The following is a 20041-nucleotide window of genomic DNA, read 5'->3' as shown; positions in this document are numbered from 1 at the left end:
AAAAAACTAAAGGAGAAACATAAGAATCTTAATGGATGCAGAGATTTATAAAATTCATAGTTCATAAACTCAGAGTTTTCAAATAAAATAACTCTTAGAAAACTAGGAGTAAACTGATATAAGGCATCTACCAGAAACATAAGCAAACATCACACTTAATATTAAATACTAGAAGCATTCCCTTAATGTTAAGACAAAAATATCTGCCATTGCTGCTTCCATCCAATATGTGCTAGTGGTTATAGCTTGTTCAATAAGAAAAAAAGTAGTAATTTTAAGGATTGAAACAGGAAAAAACAAATGTTACTTTTGCAGATAATATTACAGTCTTCATTAAAGTCCTACAGAAACTACAAACCACTTCTAAGAAGTAGTTCAGGGCTGGGCGCAGTGGCTCACGCCTGTAATCCCAGCACTTTGGGAGGCCGAGACAGGCGGATCACAAGGTCAAGAGATAGAAACCATCCTGGCCAACATGGCGAAACCCCGTCTCTACTAAAAATACAAAAATCAGCCGGGCGTGGTGGCGGGCGCCTGTAGTTCCAGCAACTCAGGAGGCTGAGGCAGGAGAATTGCTTGAACCTGGGAGGCAGAGGTGGCAGTGGGCCGAGATCGCACCACTGCACTCCAGCCTGGTGACAAAGGAAGACACCATCTCAAAAAAAAAAAAAAAAAAAAAAGTTCAGTAAGGTACTGAATACAAGATTCACTTATAGAAATCAACATGTTGAACAGATATTTTCAAGAGACAAGAATATTTGAGTTGGAAGTAACTATGGGATATCCAATTGAATGTTGTATACATGTATCTGTAGCTCCCAGGGAGAAGCCTGAACTGGAGTTACAGATTTGGAAGTCGAAAGCACATAGGTAGCTGTTAAGATCATGACTGTGAATGAGATTGCTCAGGGAGATCTTAGGGATTGAAAGAATTAAGAGAAGCCACTAAATTAGCAGCCAGAAATTAAAAGAGAACCAAGACAATCCTAATAGTTATCCGTAGCCAAAAAGAACAAATATACTGTAACCGATGGGAGTTGCCTCACTAGCTTTGAACTTAATGTGTATTTGTCTTTGCATTTTTAAAATGATTTCTGTTACTACTAAAGCAATGAATTTGTTAAATCAACCAAAAGTCAAGTAAGTGTAGGACATCCTATATCATTTCTCTTTTTAATGAAGGATTGAATTTGATCATGAGGGCATTTGAGAATCCTATACAAGGATTTAATAGACTAGAGTCCCACTAGGGGGAGAAAACACACTTGGAGAGCTGCAGGAAAGCTATTTTCATAAATAAGTATTTTACAACAAATGCATGCTAGCAATTTTGCAATACCGTGTAGAAATTACATTGTTGGTGGTAGAAAGTTTCTAATGTCAATTAACCATGTAGTCTAAAGAGATTTGACTCTGGCAATTTAGATGCCTCATTTGTTGCGGAGGCTTTTTTTTTTTTTTTGCTTGTATGGAATAACAAAGATAAACTGATCATGTACACAAGAAATATATTAATGTATTCAGTCATGGGATTCAAGCACACATTTGTTATTATATATCAATAAAGCAAAATGCTTGTGCTTAACTGCTTTGGTTTCCCAAACAGACATAGAGAAAACAGCAAAACTATTTAATTCAAAAATAGAATGAAAGCAGTGAATATCCACAAACTAAAGCAGAATGTTTTTGGAAAATTGTAAATTGATTCCTATAGATATATGTACACAAAATGCATGTAATATGTGTAATCTATTCTGTTTTAAAATACACCTTTATAATAAAAATTCTGGACCTATATTTCTGTAAAACTATTTCATAAAAGAAATAATGGTGACTTTTGAATATACCTAAAATTTTTATCAAATAAACATCATGTATGTGAAATTGTAAAATTTCTTTACATAATGAAGCTGAATATCCATGCCAAACAGAAACAGACATATCTTTTAATGTGCTGAATTTCTACATGATTTTAAGTCAAAAATGTTTCTAGTGTTTGTGAAAAAAATGCCATAAAAAGGATTAATACATGAAATATTAGCAACACAACATCCTAAACAAGCAATAAACCATCTAAACACATTTTGATTATACAAAACGTAGGTCTACCTGCTCAAAAGATAAACTTCAGCATTTTAGAGCGTGCACTGATACAGAAAAACCTAAATGCTCATAATTTGATCAAAATACAAATAATTTTCCTTAAAGAGACATTCTAAACATAATAAATTATATAAAAACAATGAGCTCAATTTTTTTTTTTTTTTTTTTTTTTGAGTCTTGATCAGTCACCCAGGATGGAGTGCAGTGGCGTGATCTCGGCTCACTGCAAGCTCCCCTTCCCAGGTTCACGCCATTTTCCTGCCTCAGCCTCCTGAGTAGCCGGGACTATAGGTACGTGCCACCACGCCTGGCTAATTTTTTTGTATTTGTAGTAGAGACGGGGTTTCACCATGTTAGCCAGGATGGTCTCGATCTCCTGACCTCATGATCCACCCGCCTCAGCCTCCCAAAGTGCTGGGATTACAGGTGTGAACCACCGTGCCCGGCCTTCAATTTAATCTTTACTTACATCAACAATCACTCATTATCATTGTACCCATTAAAGATTTAAGACACAAGAAAAAACACTGAAGCAAAAGACAAAACAGGCTTTCTCGAAAATTCTAAGAATGACTACAATCCTTCCCTCTTTCCAAAAGTCATTGCATTAGTGACAATAAACGAAACACAAACTATATGGTTCAAGCTGATGAAACTACAGAGAATTCATTTGGTCCCATTCTTAGAGTAAAGCTGAAGTCGTTGTTGGTGTTAAGTCAATGGAGCTCCATTGGTTACCTCCTGGTTTTATAAATGTCTTATGCTAATCCAGACATTTTTAAAAAATTTCCTAACTCCCCATCTCCTACAGGATGTTATGCCTCTTCAAAAAACAGTATCTTTTTCCTTATCAACATAAGGGAACACTCTTGTATTCCCCATTCATGTCATTCTAACTTCATGGGAGGAAATATACAAATTTCACGTAGGGAGAAGAAAAATCAGTCCCATCTAAATGCCCCGATATGTTTTAAAAAGGAAAAATCTTATGGTATTTACAAAAATGGTATTTAATGACAAAGAACTGTATGTGTTCATCATCTTAGAGTAACAGACTAAACTTTTAAAAATGGTTTCATTCCTGAAGGATAAGAATGCCAAAATGCTTCTGCACTGAACCTGAACATTATATAAACTAATGGACCAACAAGTCGGTCTTTCATTCTATTTGTGATACACCTGGCTAACTGGTATGAAAGAGAGCCCTGACACATCTATGTGAATCACACATGCACACACACGGTCACAAACAGTAATAACAGTCTGTATTGGTATAAAAGAATCTACACCTGAAATGTATTGTGCTTAAGGTTAATGGAAAAGAACCATGCTCTGTAGTTACTTCAGGAAAACAAGATATATATGTCTTGGTTTATGTAATATATCACATTTTAAAAACTGGATTTGTTTCAAAACCTCCCTAGAATACATTTTTCATTGACATGCTGGTTTCTTTCTTATTTGGAGAAGAACTTTAAATCTCTTCAAGTCTTAGGAAATCAAGATTTAAAGCACCATAATATATATCATTTCTTACCATTTCCTCTCACGTTTTAACTCATCACTTCTCTCAACTTCACCCAAAAGAGCCTTGTTTTATTAATAACGCTGTGCCCCAGGAGGCCTGTTTAATGTTTTAAAGTGTGTGAGTGCATCTGTATAAGTATTTGATACATATCTATGTCCACATGCTATATTTCTGTTCAGATTGGCCACAGTTTCCATGTGATGCTTTCTGTCCATCAATTAATCTACTTTTTAAACTTTGCTTTTGCTGTTTGTTGAACAAAAAATGAAAGAAAGCTTCCTGTTTTCTTGCGGCCACTAATTTAAATGCACAGATTTTTTCTAGGTGAATGAACTTTATCCTTTGTGTATAAGGTAGGTCATTCAATGACAATGTTGAAGGTGTTAGTTTATGAGCTATAAATTAGAAGAGTTAGCGTGAATAATACCACATTAATATGGGTTCACAACTGTGAGCCTAGAGATATCTGACTCTGAACCACATATGTATGGGACGGTTCTGTCTTCACACACCACATAGCAAGAAGTCACACCTTTACAATAAAACAGGAGGCATGATAGCATCACACTTTTCCTAGGAGTGTGGCATCCTAACATTCCCCAAAAAACATATAGAAAAAAAAGTCTTAAAAAATAAAGTCATCCTAAGGTCATAGAGAAGAATAACAAGTAAAAAGTTATTTTATGGTCATAGTATCATATTTTATAACTATAAGTCAGTGGGCACTCAGTAGCTATTTTAACAGAAGCTAACCCAAGTAAAACATCCTTAGCCTCAAAACGACTCGTCAAAATCTTATTTGCTCTGTAAAACTCTTAATGCCACAATTTTACTAACAAACCCTTTGTTTACAAGTGTCTTAAAATCCAGATCAGTTTAACAAAGTAGTTTCATAAAATTAAAACTATAAAAACTATGTATATAGCATCACAAAGAATTAACATCTTAGAGCATTATATTGGTTATCACATAAAAGCGTCATAAGTTTTTCGTAGCACCCTCTCTAGAAAACAGTACATGAAGCCTAACCAAGATCTTGTCTGTCCACTCACATAAATGGTCCCAGGTCTGTCAATGAGTCTCATTTAATTTGGGGAGCTAGTCTGCCACAGAGAGCACCATTCCCCACAGAGAAAATTGCCACATTTGTGAGGTGAATTAACTTTTAGCATTTATGTTAAAGTCATCTCTGAAGTGACATCTACAATTTTAATTCCCAGTGAATGACTTTTTCCTTGGCTAGGCACCTTTTTTTGGTAACATGTTTGCAAAGTGTCTTAAAGTGATAAGTTGTTATTCATTCCCTCAAAGTAGGTCACAATTGTACCTTGTCAACAGGTGGTAAAATATGCACACACAAGGGATGAATATGTCCCCATTTTTAAGTTTTCTTGGTACAGTTATTGTGGCCTATTACCTCCTTGAAGTATATTTAAAATACCAAATGTTATTATTCGTGTGAAATATCAATGTTGTGCTTCATTAAAATGATGCTTAATGTGTTTCCTAAAACCTAAGCTTCATAATATAATGAATAAAAGGACAGGAAAAAAAGAGAAATATTTTTATTAGAGGAGGAAAAGAGAAAGAGAGAAACTCTCCATTGAAGAAAGAGAATCACCTAGGATAATTAGTTGTAATTTCTTACATTTAATCAGTTATTTTTATAAACTATTTGAAATCATTAACTGCAGACCCAGTAATAATGCACAAATTTAATATTAAAAGACCAACTGGGGCAGGGTGCAGTGGCTTGTGCCTGTAATCCCAGCATTTTGGGATGCCAAGGCGGGCAGATCACCTGAGGTCAGGAGTTTGAGACCAGCCTGGCCAACATGGTGAAACACCCGTCTCTACTAAAAATTCGAAAATTAGCCAGGCATGGTGGCAGATGCCTGTAATCCCAGCTGCTCGGGAGGCTCAGGCGCTTGAACCCAGGAGGCAGAGGTTGCAGTAAATCAAGATCACGCCACTGCACCCAGCCTGGGCGACAAGAGCGAGACTTCATCTCAAAAAATAAATAAATAATAAATAATAATAAAAAAGATCAATTTGTCTATTTGCCCAGCAACCCAAGATTGTTGTTTATAGCCCACAGTGCTTTCTATCATCCCATTTGCAAGAGTAAGTCTAGTAGAAAGCACAATTTAGATTTTACACCAGAAACCTAGTACCCTGTTTATAATTCATGCTCCCAGATCACTATATCCTTGTGTCATTATCTTTTCCAAATACTGTTACATTATCATCTCTGTTTACACTTCCGATCTGTGGAAAATACCAAAATCGTATTAAGAAAAAACACATCTATTTTCTATAGCATTATTGAGTGCTTTATATAACTGCCAACTCTTTATTCCAAACGAAACCTGGAAGAGAAAAAATTTTTTAAACTTATAATTGTGATTTTTAGAGAAGCACTAGAAGTTAAAATTTCAAGCTTACAACTTCCACATAGTTAAAAATATATCCTTTAAGAAAAATATTATTTCTATATTTATGGAAGAATATCTCTTAAGAATTCAAAAAAAGGATGAAATTATGTTTTTATGTTTTTCCCATATATACCTCACAAGGCAACTATAAATCAATTTGATCAGTCCACGAAGTTGTGATTCAGGAATTGGTTTCATTATAATAACTTCTGAAGTTTTCTTCAACAATTTCTGTCAGATGCCTTCTAATTATAAAGAAATCTGCTTGAAATTCTAAATATATCATGCTAGGAAAAATAAATATTTGCTGATATCCCCAGGGCAAAAATATAATAAAGCAGTCCTAATAGAAATAAGGCAAAAAACAGGTTAAATTGAACAGTCACAAACTCTTCATATAGTCTACTTTTTTCTTCCTAATACACTGTTTCATTTTTGTTAAAAACTATTTGAAAATAATTTAATCTTTGGAATCGCCAGTATCAGGTTCTCTAATTTAATAACATAAGGGAGAAGTGAGAGATATTAATGGTAAAGATAGACTGGATCAGTGAAAATCCATAGGATTTCCATTCTCTGCAAACCACAGGTGCTCTTTTACAATTCCTTCCTGTGCGCGCGCCATTGCCGCCACAAGCATGCAAGCCTGAAAGCATTTAAGGGAGGGCGTGGCGATACTAGTCACTAACACTGAACCAATGCTTCCTCCCACCGAAATGAACACCTCGCACTATCTTTGTAGTTCATTTAAGGTGGATTTTGGCTAAGGGGAAGAAAGAAAGGCATGTTAACAAGTCATGGACACATTTTGATCTACTGCCATCTCCAAATTATGTCTGAAAGTAAATCGCAATTTGTTCATTCAGCAGTTTATTGCTTTAAGAAAATAGTACATGCTTTCCTATTACCAGTTCTTTAAAATTCTATGTCTTCCTAGAGAAAAATTCTTTAGAATAAACTGCCTTCTAAACTTATAACAAAGCGTACAATAAGAGTGATCCTATTTTTCATCCTTTACAAATACAAGTGGCAAATTGTCTTCCAGTGCAAATTCTCCTCTGTCGCTCTTATTTAATATTTCTATACGACTTTCTAAAACACATGCAATAAAAATAATTATCCTTTAGTAGCCATTTAGAGTTATCCGGTCTTTCCACTAGGCTTCTAATGTTAAAATTCAGTAGGTAATATTCGACCATAGTGTCACATTATATTCAGCAATAACTATGTGCTTATCTTTCAAGTATTATAACCCTTCATTTTTCTTGTGATCCATATACTCTCTTTTTAAAAATCTTCTAAGCCACGGCAGCATAGTCCTTGTTTTGTTGGTTGTTTTCATTTTCTTCCGGACTAGTAATTTTTACTTCTGGCCTTGGTGGTCTTTGAGGGTTTACATCAGCCTAGAAGAAAATAGATCAAGACAAAGATATTTGGCTGTTTCGTTCACAAAGGTAATGACATTTATAAAGAAAAAATTACTCAAGATTCTATTTAATTATGTAAATATTTAAGTAAAAAGAGTTCCTGGGGTTCCCTTTGTCTTTTTGTCTATCATTACCCAGTGAACATACTGTTTTCTCAACACTTGTACAAAAGTCCTTTTGGGGTTCATAATCTACTAGTGCTTTAAAGGCACTGACTCATTTTGTATGCTGCAGGCTTTTTCTCGTTTTTTATTTATTTCTCTTTGAGCTTTTCTTCAATATCGTTATACTTTTCAGTTTAGCATTTTCAGAGACAAAAGAAGAAAAACTTCAGGAACATTCTCCTAATTTTAGTTTCCTCCTAGAATTCACAAATTCATTGTGAATATGGATTGTGAATATGGTACCAAGTACCATCAAGTAGCAAGTAGATAAGAACAAGACAGAAAATCAAAATGTGGAGGTGGCATTTCTCCAAAAGCAACTATTGCTCCTGCCACTTGGGTTTCTCCTGTTAATAATGACATTGTCTCATGTACAACTCACCTTTCCCCGACTACCCTGAAAACTGAGTGGGTGAGATTAGAACTAGCTGGTTTGCAAATTCTGCTCTATGAAATCCTAGAGGCTCCACAGCCCCCATGAGGGCACCCAGTCTGGGGGAGAGAGTAGCTCCAGGTTCCCCAAGCCACACAGGCCATGACTGATGCTTTGAAAAGGAAATTATATATATATATATATATATATAAATATATATATGTATTTTATTTTTATATATTTATATATATAAATATATATATATCTGGTGCTGTGTCTTATTTCACGTTGTTCCTTTGTGAAATGTCTCAAATGGTATCTTGAATATAGTACAAGTTCAATCTCAATAAATGTCAATTGTTTCTTGTAAATTCTCTGTATTTCCTGGTGTTTTCCTACAATCATATCTCGCTTTGTACAAGAATTGTTACATGGAACAAAATGTTACACAGTGAACAGAATTTCTAGTCATTTTATTAGTAGATGGTCCTTCTGTAAAAGTTAATTATTCATTTTTAACTTATAATTCACATAAATTTGGTTTTTCATATATTTTGGTATGCTTAAAATATACCTATACCAATATGTTAGGGAGAACAAGATAAAATATATCACTGTTACAAGAAAGAGATGAGTCAAATAAGATTAAATCTTTGTGAGTGACTGCTCTGTTACTAATCCCTAATTAGGCTGGGCATGATGGCACATGTCTGTAATCTCATCACTTTGAGAGGTCAAGAGGATCGCTTGAGCCCAGGAGTTCAAAACCAGCCTGTGCAACATAGGGAGGGAGACTTCCTCCATATTAAAAATATATATATATATAGCCTGGCATGGTGGCAACCTGTGGTCCCAGCTATCACAGGAGGATGAAGTGGGAGGATCACTTGAGCCCGGGAGGTCAAAGCTGCAGTGAGCTGTGATCACGCCACTGAACTCTAGCCTAGGTAACAGAGTGAGGCCTTGTCTTAAAAAAAAAAAAAAAAAAAAAGTTCCTAATTAGATGTTGTCTCAAAAAAATCACAAACTAGGCACTTCCTTATTTGAATTCCCAAGAATTTAGATTTACCCTCATTTCATATCACAGGCCATTGCCAAATTATGTAACCTTGATCTTGATGGATGCCCAATTCCTATCAAAAGCCTATTTTTCCCCTTTAAAAAAGTATTCATTTGTCATAATTGGCAAATTAAAAATTGTATGTTTATGGTGTACAAAATGATGTTTTGAAATATCTATCCATTGTGGAATGGCTTGAGTTAATTAACGTACACCTTACCTCACATACTTATCTTTTGTTGTGAGAACACTTCAAATCTACTCTCTTAGTGATTTTCAAGTGTACAATATACAGTTATTATACTTTAGACACCTTATTGTACAATAGATCTCTTGAACTGATTCCTCCTTTCTAACAGAAATTTTGTATCATTTGACCAACATCTCTCCAACCCTGTACTCAGTCCCTGGTAACCACCATTCTACCTTCTACTTCTATGAGTTTAACTTTTTTTAGATTACACATGTAAGTGAGATCATACGGTATTTGTCTTTCTTTGGTTGGCTAATTTCACTTAATGTAATATCCTCCAGGTTTATCCACGTCATTGCAAATCACAGGATTATTTTTTAAAGTTATATTTATGGAAGACAGAAGGACAGGCAATCCATTCATTTCCATAAAATCTATTTATGTCATATGTTGAATTAAGCTAGACCACTGGAAAAAATCATTATTGGATCTTACTATCTAGTCCCACATAGAATTACACTTTGATTTCATTTTGTAAGCTTTCATCAAAAGCTACTACAACAAAGAGTTGTATGAAACTTACTATTACAGTTACCATATAAATGACACTGAGGACTATGTAGAACTACATATGGGGAATTTCTTATAGAATGGCACTGTGATTATATCACCTTGAGAAAAGATAAAATGAGAGACATGCTGAGCATTTTCATTTAGATGTTAAGAACATTTTGAATAAGTCATATAGTGGATTGCAGATAACTTTGTACTGTTATTGAAACCTGGCCACCAGAACATTTTGCATTTTGCCACTGCTAAACTTGCTTTCTCTAAGCAAGATAAATCAGATGGATCAATAATAATCAAGTAGACCTCATTCATCATAGTGGGTATTAGGAACGAGTAGTCCAAGGCCCACTTCAGCAGTTACAGCCTTGAGGGAGGTGGACCTTGATCTGATGGATAGACAGGAAGGGATGGGATAAGCAGATGGTGAGAATGTTACAGAGAACATCCTGCCTCTTATGCTGTGAGACTCAACTTGAGCCTGGCAGCAACGGGATCATATTGTCCTGTGGAAGAATGCCAGGACTGATGAGTATCCAGCTCCAGAGTCAGACGTGGAAGAACAGGCTAGGAAATGAGAGGTTTCACCACATATTACTTTTTCTTTTCTTTTCTTTTCTTTTCACCACATATTTCTTTATCCTTTCTGTATAATAAATAGAACTGTATACTACCAAGTACCTAATGTGTTGAATGCTTAATTTGATTAATCTATTTAAAGTAGAAAAAAGCAAACTAACTTCAGTACTTCTAGAGATCAAAGAAGTCACTCATAATAGAGAAAGTATTCCTTATTTCATGACTAGGTCTCACTGGTCTTGATATTTTTTTATGGTTTCTACCGTCTCTGGTCTTAACTTATTCTTACTTTTTTATATTTCTTTCTTTGATTATGTATGTTCTTAGAAGGCTCTGTACATTTTCTTGTAAAATGAGGCAGGAGGTAGATAGATGGATGGATGAATGGCTAAATGTATGAATGGCGGAAGGGCAGACACAAACTGTCAGATAGGTCAATGGCAGTAGTTGTTAAATGGTTGAAATAACTAGTAAATAAAGGGATTAAATGGTATTGGATCTTTCCTACTCAACCATAAGTGGTTTCAGTACAAGTCCTAAACACTTGATTAATTCTCTGAATGCACGCATGTACACACACACGTATTCATGCATTCACATAAGCAAGCAAAAGCAATAGAAATACCTCATCTTGTCCACTGCCAGCTTCTTGAGACTTTCTTTCCTTGTCTAGGACCAGTTGAAGCTCATTATTAACCTGGTCCAGCTCCTCACCATTCTCCTCATCGGTGCCTCCATGTACACGAGCAGGGCCTGCCTGCTCCTCACTGTGATCCAGAATCTCCTCGACTTGCTCAGGGGCATCTGTAGCCTCCCTACCTCCTTCCTCTTCAAGGTCACCATTCTTTCCTGAAAAGTCTTCTTTCTGTTCTGCATCCTTGTTTGCCTTCTCTCCATCTTCTTCCTCGTCTACTATTTCTGCTGGCCTCTGATGGACCAAAAGGAATAATCGATAAAAGTAAGAAGCATAACAGAAAATTTCCACTGCACATCATAGTAATGTAATACTTATATTACAGTCAAGTAAAACATTCTTACATTTGCATAGTACTTTACAGTATAGAATGTGTTTATGTTTACTGAGTACCTACCACATGCCACATGTTACAAGTATTCCCTCATTTAATCCTCACAACAATCCTTTGAGATTAGTATCATTCCCATTTTGCAGATGAGAAAACTAAACAGGAGAGTCCAAGATCCCACAGAAAGAGCCAGAGTTTGAACTAAGCCTGTGACTCCAGAACCAGTGATCGTAACCCCCATGACAGATAGAAAGCCAAACCGCAAGGTCCTTGGCCAGTGTCTAGTGAAGTACCTGGCCCAGAGGAGGAGGTTTAAAAAAAAAAAGAAGTCTTTGTGGAAAGATTATCATCCTCAGGGCTAAGGATGAGGGCAATGGCACCAGGCTGTGAATTCATGTTTTCTGACGTGGAATGTAGATAGCTTTCTCCACAACGTCTAAGGAAGCTGACAGCTTATCTCTAAATACAATAACTGATTTTCCCGCAGATCTAAGGTCAAGAAACCATATGTCCTCTCTATAAGAATAATAAATGCTGAGGGCCGGGCACGGTGGCTCACGCCTGTAATCCCGGCACTTTGGGAGGCTGAGGCGGGTGAATCAGGAGGTCAGGAGATCGAGACCATCCTGGCTAACACTGTAAAACCCCGTCTCTACTAAAAATACAAAAAATTAGCCGGGTGTGTTGGTGGGCGCCTGTAGTCCCAGCCACTTGGGAGGCTGAGGCGGGAGAATGGCGTGAACCCGGGAGGCGGAGCTTGCAGTGAGCCCAGATAGCACTACTGCACTCCAGCCTGGGCGACAGAGCGAGACTCCATCTCAGAAAAAAAAAAAAAAGGTAGTTGGAGAAGGGAACAGGAGGCCAGCTTTCAGGGCCAAGACTCTGGAGAAAAACCCAGGTTCCAGTCCTGAACAGGCACTTACTGGCTGTTACCTAACTTTGGTGAATTTCAGATTTGCCATTTGTAAAATGAGAATGTAACAAAACTTCCATGAAGATTAGAGAAAAGTTACATAAAGTGTCATAGTTTCTGGCACATCGCAGACCCTAAAAAACATGGAAATCCCTTCCCATCTGTTACAATACATTCTCTCCTGGAGCCACCGTATTTCTTCAATGCTATCAATAAAATAACAGGGTTTTTTTTTAATGGTAGGGTAGAAGGATTTATTTGGTGTTAAGATCTCATTATTGCCTTTTTGTAGCTACCTGACATTGGACAGGTCACTTAATTCTCCTTCCCTGTGAAATGAGAGTTTGGAACCCAATTAGCCCTGACCCCCCCTTCCAACTCTAGAAGCCCATCTCTTCTAACTGACCAAACAATTGACCACTTTTGTGTCATTATAAAAGTTAACATAACGCTTTCAGTTTTGGAAGTAAGGAAGGAAATGAAGGGGAGTAGACTAAAAGTTCAGAATAAAATTCCACATATTATTTTGAAGAAGAGTTGGGACTAGTAGTAATTCTTATCTTCTGTCAAAAATAAAACCTCAGATTTAATTATATGATACCGAATATGTATTTTTTAAATGAAGGAAAAAGCTAGCTGTTCTTAGATATTAAAAAAACCACAATGTTTGTCATTATGCAGATTAAACGACACCGTGAGCCTAGGCTGTTTAAATTTTATTCGGATGCTTAAGGTCAAACAGTGGAGAGTCTTAACTATCCTTTAGCATGTCGTCAGGGTAGGTCCCTCACAAAGGCAGAATGATGCACAGAAACTCAGGTCCAGGGGGGTATGGATCTGCCACCTGGTGCTAAAAGGCAAAAGATTTATGAACATAACTCACAATGCTTGGTAAGAAGTTTGTGGTGTTTAATGTATGTGACCTAAATGACTGAAAGTGAGAAAAGTCTCCAATCTCTAACAAAGAGAATAACATTTCCAATCTGCCCACCAGACCCGTCTCACCCTCTCCCCAAAGAGAACAAGCTAAGCAAGGCACTGAGACACACACACTTGAAGTGATAAGGAGAGAAGGGTTTGGCAAGGGAAAGATGTGCGTTGTCATTATAAAAACAGAACGGAGGAGAATACATCACACATGAAAATGACTTCCATTTCTATACACTAACGATGAACAATCTGGAAAGAGATTACAGAGACAATTTCATTTACAATAGCATCAAAAGGAATACTTAGGAATTAGCCAGTGAGGTGAAAAACTTGTGCAATGAAAAATACAAAACATTGCCAAAAGAAAATTTAAAAGACATAAATAAATGGAAACATGTCACACGTTAATGTATTAGAATACTTAATATTGTTAAGAGGTCAATATTATCCAAAGTGATCTACAGATTCAATGCAATCCCTGTCGTTTTTTGCAGAAATAGAAAAACCCATCCTATAAGTCATATGGAATCTCAAGGGACCCTGAGTAGCCAAAACAATTTTGAAAGAGGACAAAGTTGGAGAATTCCCACTTCTTTATTTTTTTTTTTATTAGCCTACAGTATCAGTTTTCTTTTTTTTTTTTTTTTTTTAATTATTATTATACTTTAGGTTTTAGGGTACATGTGCACAATGTGCAGGTTTGTTACATATGTATCCATGTGCCATGTTGATTTCCTGCACTTCTTTATTTCAAAGCTTACTGCAAAGCTACAATAACCAAAACCAGAGTGGTCCTGGAATTAAGACAGACGTATAGACCAATGGAACAGAACAGAGAGTCCAGAAATAAACCTTCACATATACGGTCAAATGGTTCCGACAAGGGTGCCAAGACCATTCAGTAGGGAAAGGACAGTCTTTCAACAAATTGTGCTGGGAAAACTGGATATCTACATGCAAAAGAATGAAGTTGTATCCTTACCTAACATATGTACAAAAAATAACTCCAAACGAATGAAAGACCTAAATGTAAAACTGAAAACTATAAAACTCTTAGAGGAAAACATAGGGCAAAAACTTTTTGGCATTGGAGTTGGTGGTGATTTCTTATACATGACACCAAAGACACAGGCAACAACAACAACAAAAATACATAAATAGGACTTCATAAAAATTTTAAAATTTTGTACATCAAAAGACAATACAAACAGAGTAAAAAGGCAACCCATAGAATGGGAGGAAATATTTGCAAATCATTTATCTGATAAAGGCTTGATATCCAGAATATATAGAGAACACCTAAAACTCAACAACAAAAAGTCTCATTCGAAAATGTGCAACGTACTTGAATAGACATTTCTGCAAAGAAGATATACAAATGGCCAATAATCACATGAAAAGATCCTCAACATTACTAATAATTAGGGAAATACAAATTAAAACTGCAATAAGATACTACCTAACACCCATTATGATGACAAAAAAAAAAAAAAAAAAAAAAAAGAAAAGAAGAAAACAAGCATTGACAAGGATGTGGAGCAACTGGAACTCCCGAGCATTTTTGGTGAGGATGCAAAATGCTACAGCCACCTGAAAAACAGTATGGTGGTTCCTCAAAAAGTTCAAAATAGAATTACCATATGATCTAGCAACTCCACATCTGGGTAAATACCCAAAAGAACTGAAAGCAGGGACTTGAAGAGATATTTGTACACCCAAGTTTATAGGAGAATTATTCACAATAGCTTAAAATGTGGAAGCAACCCAAATGTTCATCAAAAGATGAGTGGATAATCAAAATGTAGTAGATCCATACAATGGAATATTATTCAGCCTTACAAAGAAAGAAAATTCTGATACAAAGTGGGTGAAATTATGCTAAGTGAAATAAGCCAGTCACACAAAAAGACAAATACTGTGTGATTCTACCTACGTGAGGTACATAGAGTAGTCAGAATCATAGAGACAGAGAGTAGAATGGTGGTTGCCAGGTTGACAGAGGGAGAAATGGGGAGTTCTTGTTTAATGGGTATGGAGTTTCAGTTTTGCAAGATGAAAAGAGGTTTGGAGCTGGTTGGTGGTGGTAGTTACACAACATTATGAATGTGTTTCATACCACTGAACTATATGTACACTTAAAACTGGTGAAGATGGTAAATATTGTGTCTACACAATACACAGTCTACTACAACTCTGTGTCTACAGTGTTTGCAGGTAGTGACAGGTGAGAAAGGAGGGGCAAATGGAAGTGCAAAGGCTGAGCACCGCTCTGTGCCAAGCATCACACACAGCATTTCATGCAACTCTCACAATAGCCCTATGAGTTGTTTCTTATACCCGTTAGACAAAGAGAGTAAATGAGAAATCGCATCACACTTCCCACATCACAGGGCAAGTGACCAAGTAGGGCTAGGGTGTAAACCAAAGGCAGTCTTGCCCCAAGGTCCTAGTATCTTTCCTTAAATTAATAACCAAACAAGTCGCTACTATAAGAACACTCACGTGTACTTTCAATGGCCAGAACATATGAGGTCTGCAGTAGGCAACATTACTTTTACTGTTTAAAGAATTACTGACCTGAGGCTGGGCATGGTGGCTCACGCTTGTAATCCTAGCACATTGGAGGCTGAGGCGGGAGGATTGCCTGAGCTCGGGAGTTCAAGACCACCCTGGGGACAACATGATGAAACCCCGTCTCTACTAAAATACAAAAAATTAGCCGGGCTTGGTGGTGCATGTCTGTAATCCTAGCTACTCAGGAGGCTGAGGCAGAATTGCTTGAACCCAGGAAGTGGAGGTTGCAGTGAGCCGAGATTGCACCACTGAACTCCAGCCTGGGCCACAGAGAGAGACTCTGTCTCAAAAAAAAAAAAAAAAAAAAAAAGAATTACTGACCTGAAAACAAAATATTTTGGGAATTTCTATCATTGACTTTTGGTGTGATCTAGGAAGGAAACATTATTACAAGAATTATCTAGCAGAGTACCTGAAGCAGTAGATAACAAAACTCCCAAAATACTACAGTACTAATGGCCAAAAGGAACAGATTTCTTTTTAAATTACCTCTGAAAACTGGATAATTATAAATCACTCTCCTAGAAATGGTTTTCATCCTCACTGTGCCTAAACTTGCCCTATTATTCGGAACAACTTTTTTTTTAGTTTTAAAGAGAAGTTGTGTAGCATTTAATAAAATAACAGAAAACTCATAATTTACTATAACTGTTTAGGAATCTGGATATTGTCCTCACCTCTCTGCAAACATATTACCAATGCTTGCTGAAGTATGTTAAGGCAATCACACCTAAGTAAGAAAATGTCTATTTTCCTCTCCTGACATCTGGATTTATACCTAAAAATTGCAAAATAATAACATATTAGTCTTTAGTTTTATATTTTTCAGCCTTACCTGTTTCTTTATCTAGAATTCCCAAACATACATATATTTTTTTTCTCCTTTTAATGCAAAGGGCTGGTATATACCCTAATTTCTTTTTAGGGAAGAAGACAACTGGCCCTAAACTCAGGCCCTGTCTCATAGTCATTATTACCACCAGTACTAACAAGCAGTATTACACTTTCATCCCATTATTCCTATTAGACTTTCCCAGCACAGCTATTTTAGTAGTCATCAAATGAAGCCACATCTGGTTAGCTCAACTTTAAGAAATGCAAGATTATGGTGTTGAAATACCAATTTGATCAATTTAAATAAGATGGTAACATTAGTTAAAAGGCTTATAAACCTTTAAAATATCCTGAGTCTGGAACAAAATTTATTATTACAACGACACTACAATTCAGGGCAAAAAAAAAAAATGCTGCTATGACAGATCTGTAATGAATAAATGAAAAGCAATGTGCTTTTTGGTGTAATCTCCTTTGAAGCAGACATTAAATTATTAAAGATGTTTCCAGCGTATACATCAATCAAATCATCCCCAGAAGGAACACTGGGTTTTACACCCATCCATACACACACACACACACACACACACACACATACACACAGATAAAATCTATACCATGGTGAGAGTCTGCAAAGAAGGAAAAGGGCACTCCCTCTACATAACTATTCTTTAGGATAAAAAAGAAATACGAGAGGCAAAGGAGGAACAAGTTGCACCCTTCCTCCATCCCCTTCACTCCTCTCTCACTGTGCTGTAGCAAAACTACTGAAGAGGGATCTGGTACCCTTCACACAAACTCTGAGCTATCACCAGCCCTGGGAACTTTAAGTCCATTAAGACTGTTGGGTCTGATTCACATGGACTAATCATCCTCACTCTCAGTTATGTTTATTCTTTGCTTCCAAGTTCCTTGGCATCCGTTTTTCACAACAAATTTACCATCCAATAGCTTTTTGTTGTTTCCAAACTGCTATCTATTAATACTTGCGAAAGTAATACGAATGTACAAACAAGAGATACTAAACAAGGATAATTTCCATAAATTAGTATACGCACTTAAGCAACAAATGACTGTATCTTCCATTGGAATGACAGGTTGGCAGTAGCCAGTTATGGATGTAATAAGTAATGCCAAACATTTAGGTAGCATATTGTGCTTCTTAGAGCACTTTCACATGCAGTTTCTCATTTTATCTTCCCAATCTGTGGGCAGATGTGATTATTTCCATTGTATAGAATGGGAAATTGAGCCAGAGACATAAAGCAAGTTGCCAAGGGTTACATGGCCAGTAGATGAAAATATCTTTCATCAGCATCACAAACACACATACCTGCACGCACATGCGTGCATGTGTGCACACACACACAACTTCTTATTGAAGAACAGTGGTCCTCAGTAGCTGAACAACTGGTCACCATGGTAACGAGGCACCTGGCTAAGGCCAACCTCTAATCTATAACCAATGGATAATGAGGCAGAGGGGCTGCTGGGCTGAGCTGGGAGCCATGTCTCTGCTTTTCTCCCCACTCTGCTCATCACTGATCATGTTTCTTACAGACAAAAACTTCAAAAGCTGACTCTGCTCCCTGAATATTATCCTTTCCATCTGTTAAGCAGCATCAAATCAGAGAAAAACTCCATCTTCTCACTTTTTGGGGCTGAATTGTGCCCTCCCTCACAATTATTATGTTGAAGTCTTAACCCCAGTACCTCATAAAGTGACTGTATTTGGATGCGATTTAAGTTAAAATTAGGTCATGAGGGTGGCCCTAATCCAGTCTGACTCATGTCAAGCCAAGAGAGGCCTGAGAACAAACCAACCCTGCCAACATCTTGATCTCAGACTTTGGGCCTCCAGAGCTGTGAGAAAATAAATGTCTGCTGTTTAAGTCCCCTAGTCTGCAGTGTTTTGTTACGACAGCCCTAGTAAACTAATACACTAATACCTTCCCTCCCCAGCCCCACACATGCTCATATTAATATTCTTTCACCTCCCTTCCCAACACCCTCACTCTCCCATCCCTCCTCTCCTTTCTTAAAAAAATAGGGAAGTTAGGTTCCTCAACAATGGAAAGAGGGCTGGCTGGATGTGGCAGGGAAAGAAGGCCAAACCCAGACCTTCCCAGACAGAAGTTTGGAGTGGGGAAGAGTCCTCTGTGGAAGAAACTGAAAAAAGCCCTGGGCCACTGGCTGTGCCATCCTATTACTCATGCTGTTCCTTACACCTTCATCCAGGATGCCCTTCCTTCCCCATGGGTAGAACCACCTTCTCCAGAAAGCCTTCCTGCTCCCTCAGGTGGCCGTCACTCCTCACCTGTGCCCTCCTACTACTTTGCTAAGATACCTCTAGCACATTCTAACCACAGTGTGCAGTTATTCTCTATTTGTGTGCAAAAAAATAGTGAACATAAATTGCTATTGAGTAGATACCCCCAAAATATTTGGAATGATTATAGAATAACGGGGAAATATCAGCCCTGGCACTATGAAGGTCTTCTGGAAGTTTCCTGAAGTAAGGACTTTTTGTTATTCATCTTTGTTCCTATCACCACTGACTTTGGATATTCGTCTTGAATAAGACACAAATGTGCCTCCCACAGATAAAAGCCTCATATGTGCCTTCAGGAAGGCACTGATGACAAGGCTCACATTTATCCAGAGCTTGCCAGGTACCTGGTGCTATGGCCTAAGCACGTCATATGCATAATCATATTTACACTAACCTCAAAACAATTATTTAAGAAAAACACGATGACGATCCTAATTTGCAGATAAGGAAACTGAAGCATAGGGAATTAGGTAAACTTGTCCAAAATTCTCCAAGTAGTGACAAAAGGACTTGAATTCTTTGACCATTGAATTGTAATAACTATTTTCCTAAGATAAAGTACAGAGCAAAGACATACTAATGTTAAATTCAATGTATGTTCAAGAGTTACTTCCAGCCTAGTGGCTCCAAGACCAGTGCCTCACTGTCACCTGGGGATCTTGTCAAATGCAAAGTGTGAGTCACAAGTTCGGAGCCTCTGCCTCTCTCTCAGCTCCCGTGATGCTGACAATGCTGGTCCCCAGTAGGGCTGTAAATCACATATAACACAATATGCTCGTGAATATGCCACTTAAAAAATCATTTTTGGTTAACAGTTCTCACTGTAATAGTGCCCTGAAATCATGCCTCTTTAAATGAAGGTGGCATATTTATCTTAAAAGTTACCAATTTACTGAAAGTTGGAAGACAATGGAAGGACTGTTGACAGAATGATTTCTGGCCATAAAGACAGTTCTACAAGATTTATTCTAATTACATCACCATGCCACTGTTTATTAAGAGTC

General features: G+C 37.0%; 1 protein-coding gene across 1 annotated transcript in view; it reads right to left on the bottom strand.

Moving 5' to 3' along the window:
- Positions 1-5180: 5180 nt before the first annotated feature.
- DCDC2 (doublecortin domain containing 2) overlaps positions 5181-20041 on the bottom strand; it is a 190667-nt gene continuing 175806 nt past the window's right edge. The window contains exons 10-11 of the mRNA XM_055264063.2: positions 11055-11357; positions 5181-7469 (exon numbers count right to left, since the gene is read on the bottom strand). Of these exons, the coding sequence (XP_055120038.1) occupies positions 7365-7469; positions 11055-11357 (408 nt within the window). The 3' untranslated portion in view covers positions 5181-7364. The remainder of the gene's footprint in view (positions 7470-11054; positions 11358-20041) is intronic.

This window comes from Symphalangus syndactylus, chromosome 23 (assembly GCF_028878055.3).
Source record: "Symphalangus syndactylus isolate Jambi chromosome 23, NHGRI_mSymSyn1-v2.1_pri, whole genome shotgun sequence".
Taxonomy (NCBI): Eukaryota; Metazoa; Chordata; class Mammalia; order Primates; family Hylobatidae; genus Symphalangus; species Symphalangus syndactylus.
Note: the sequence above shows the minus strand (reverse complement) of the source record. Positions and strands in the feature narration are given on the sequence as shown.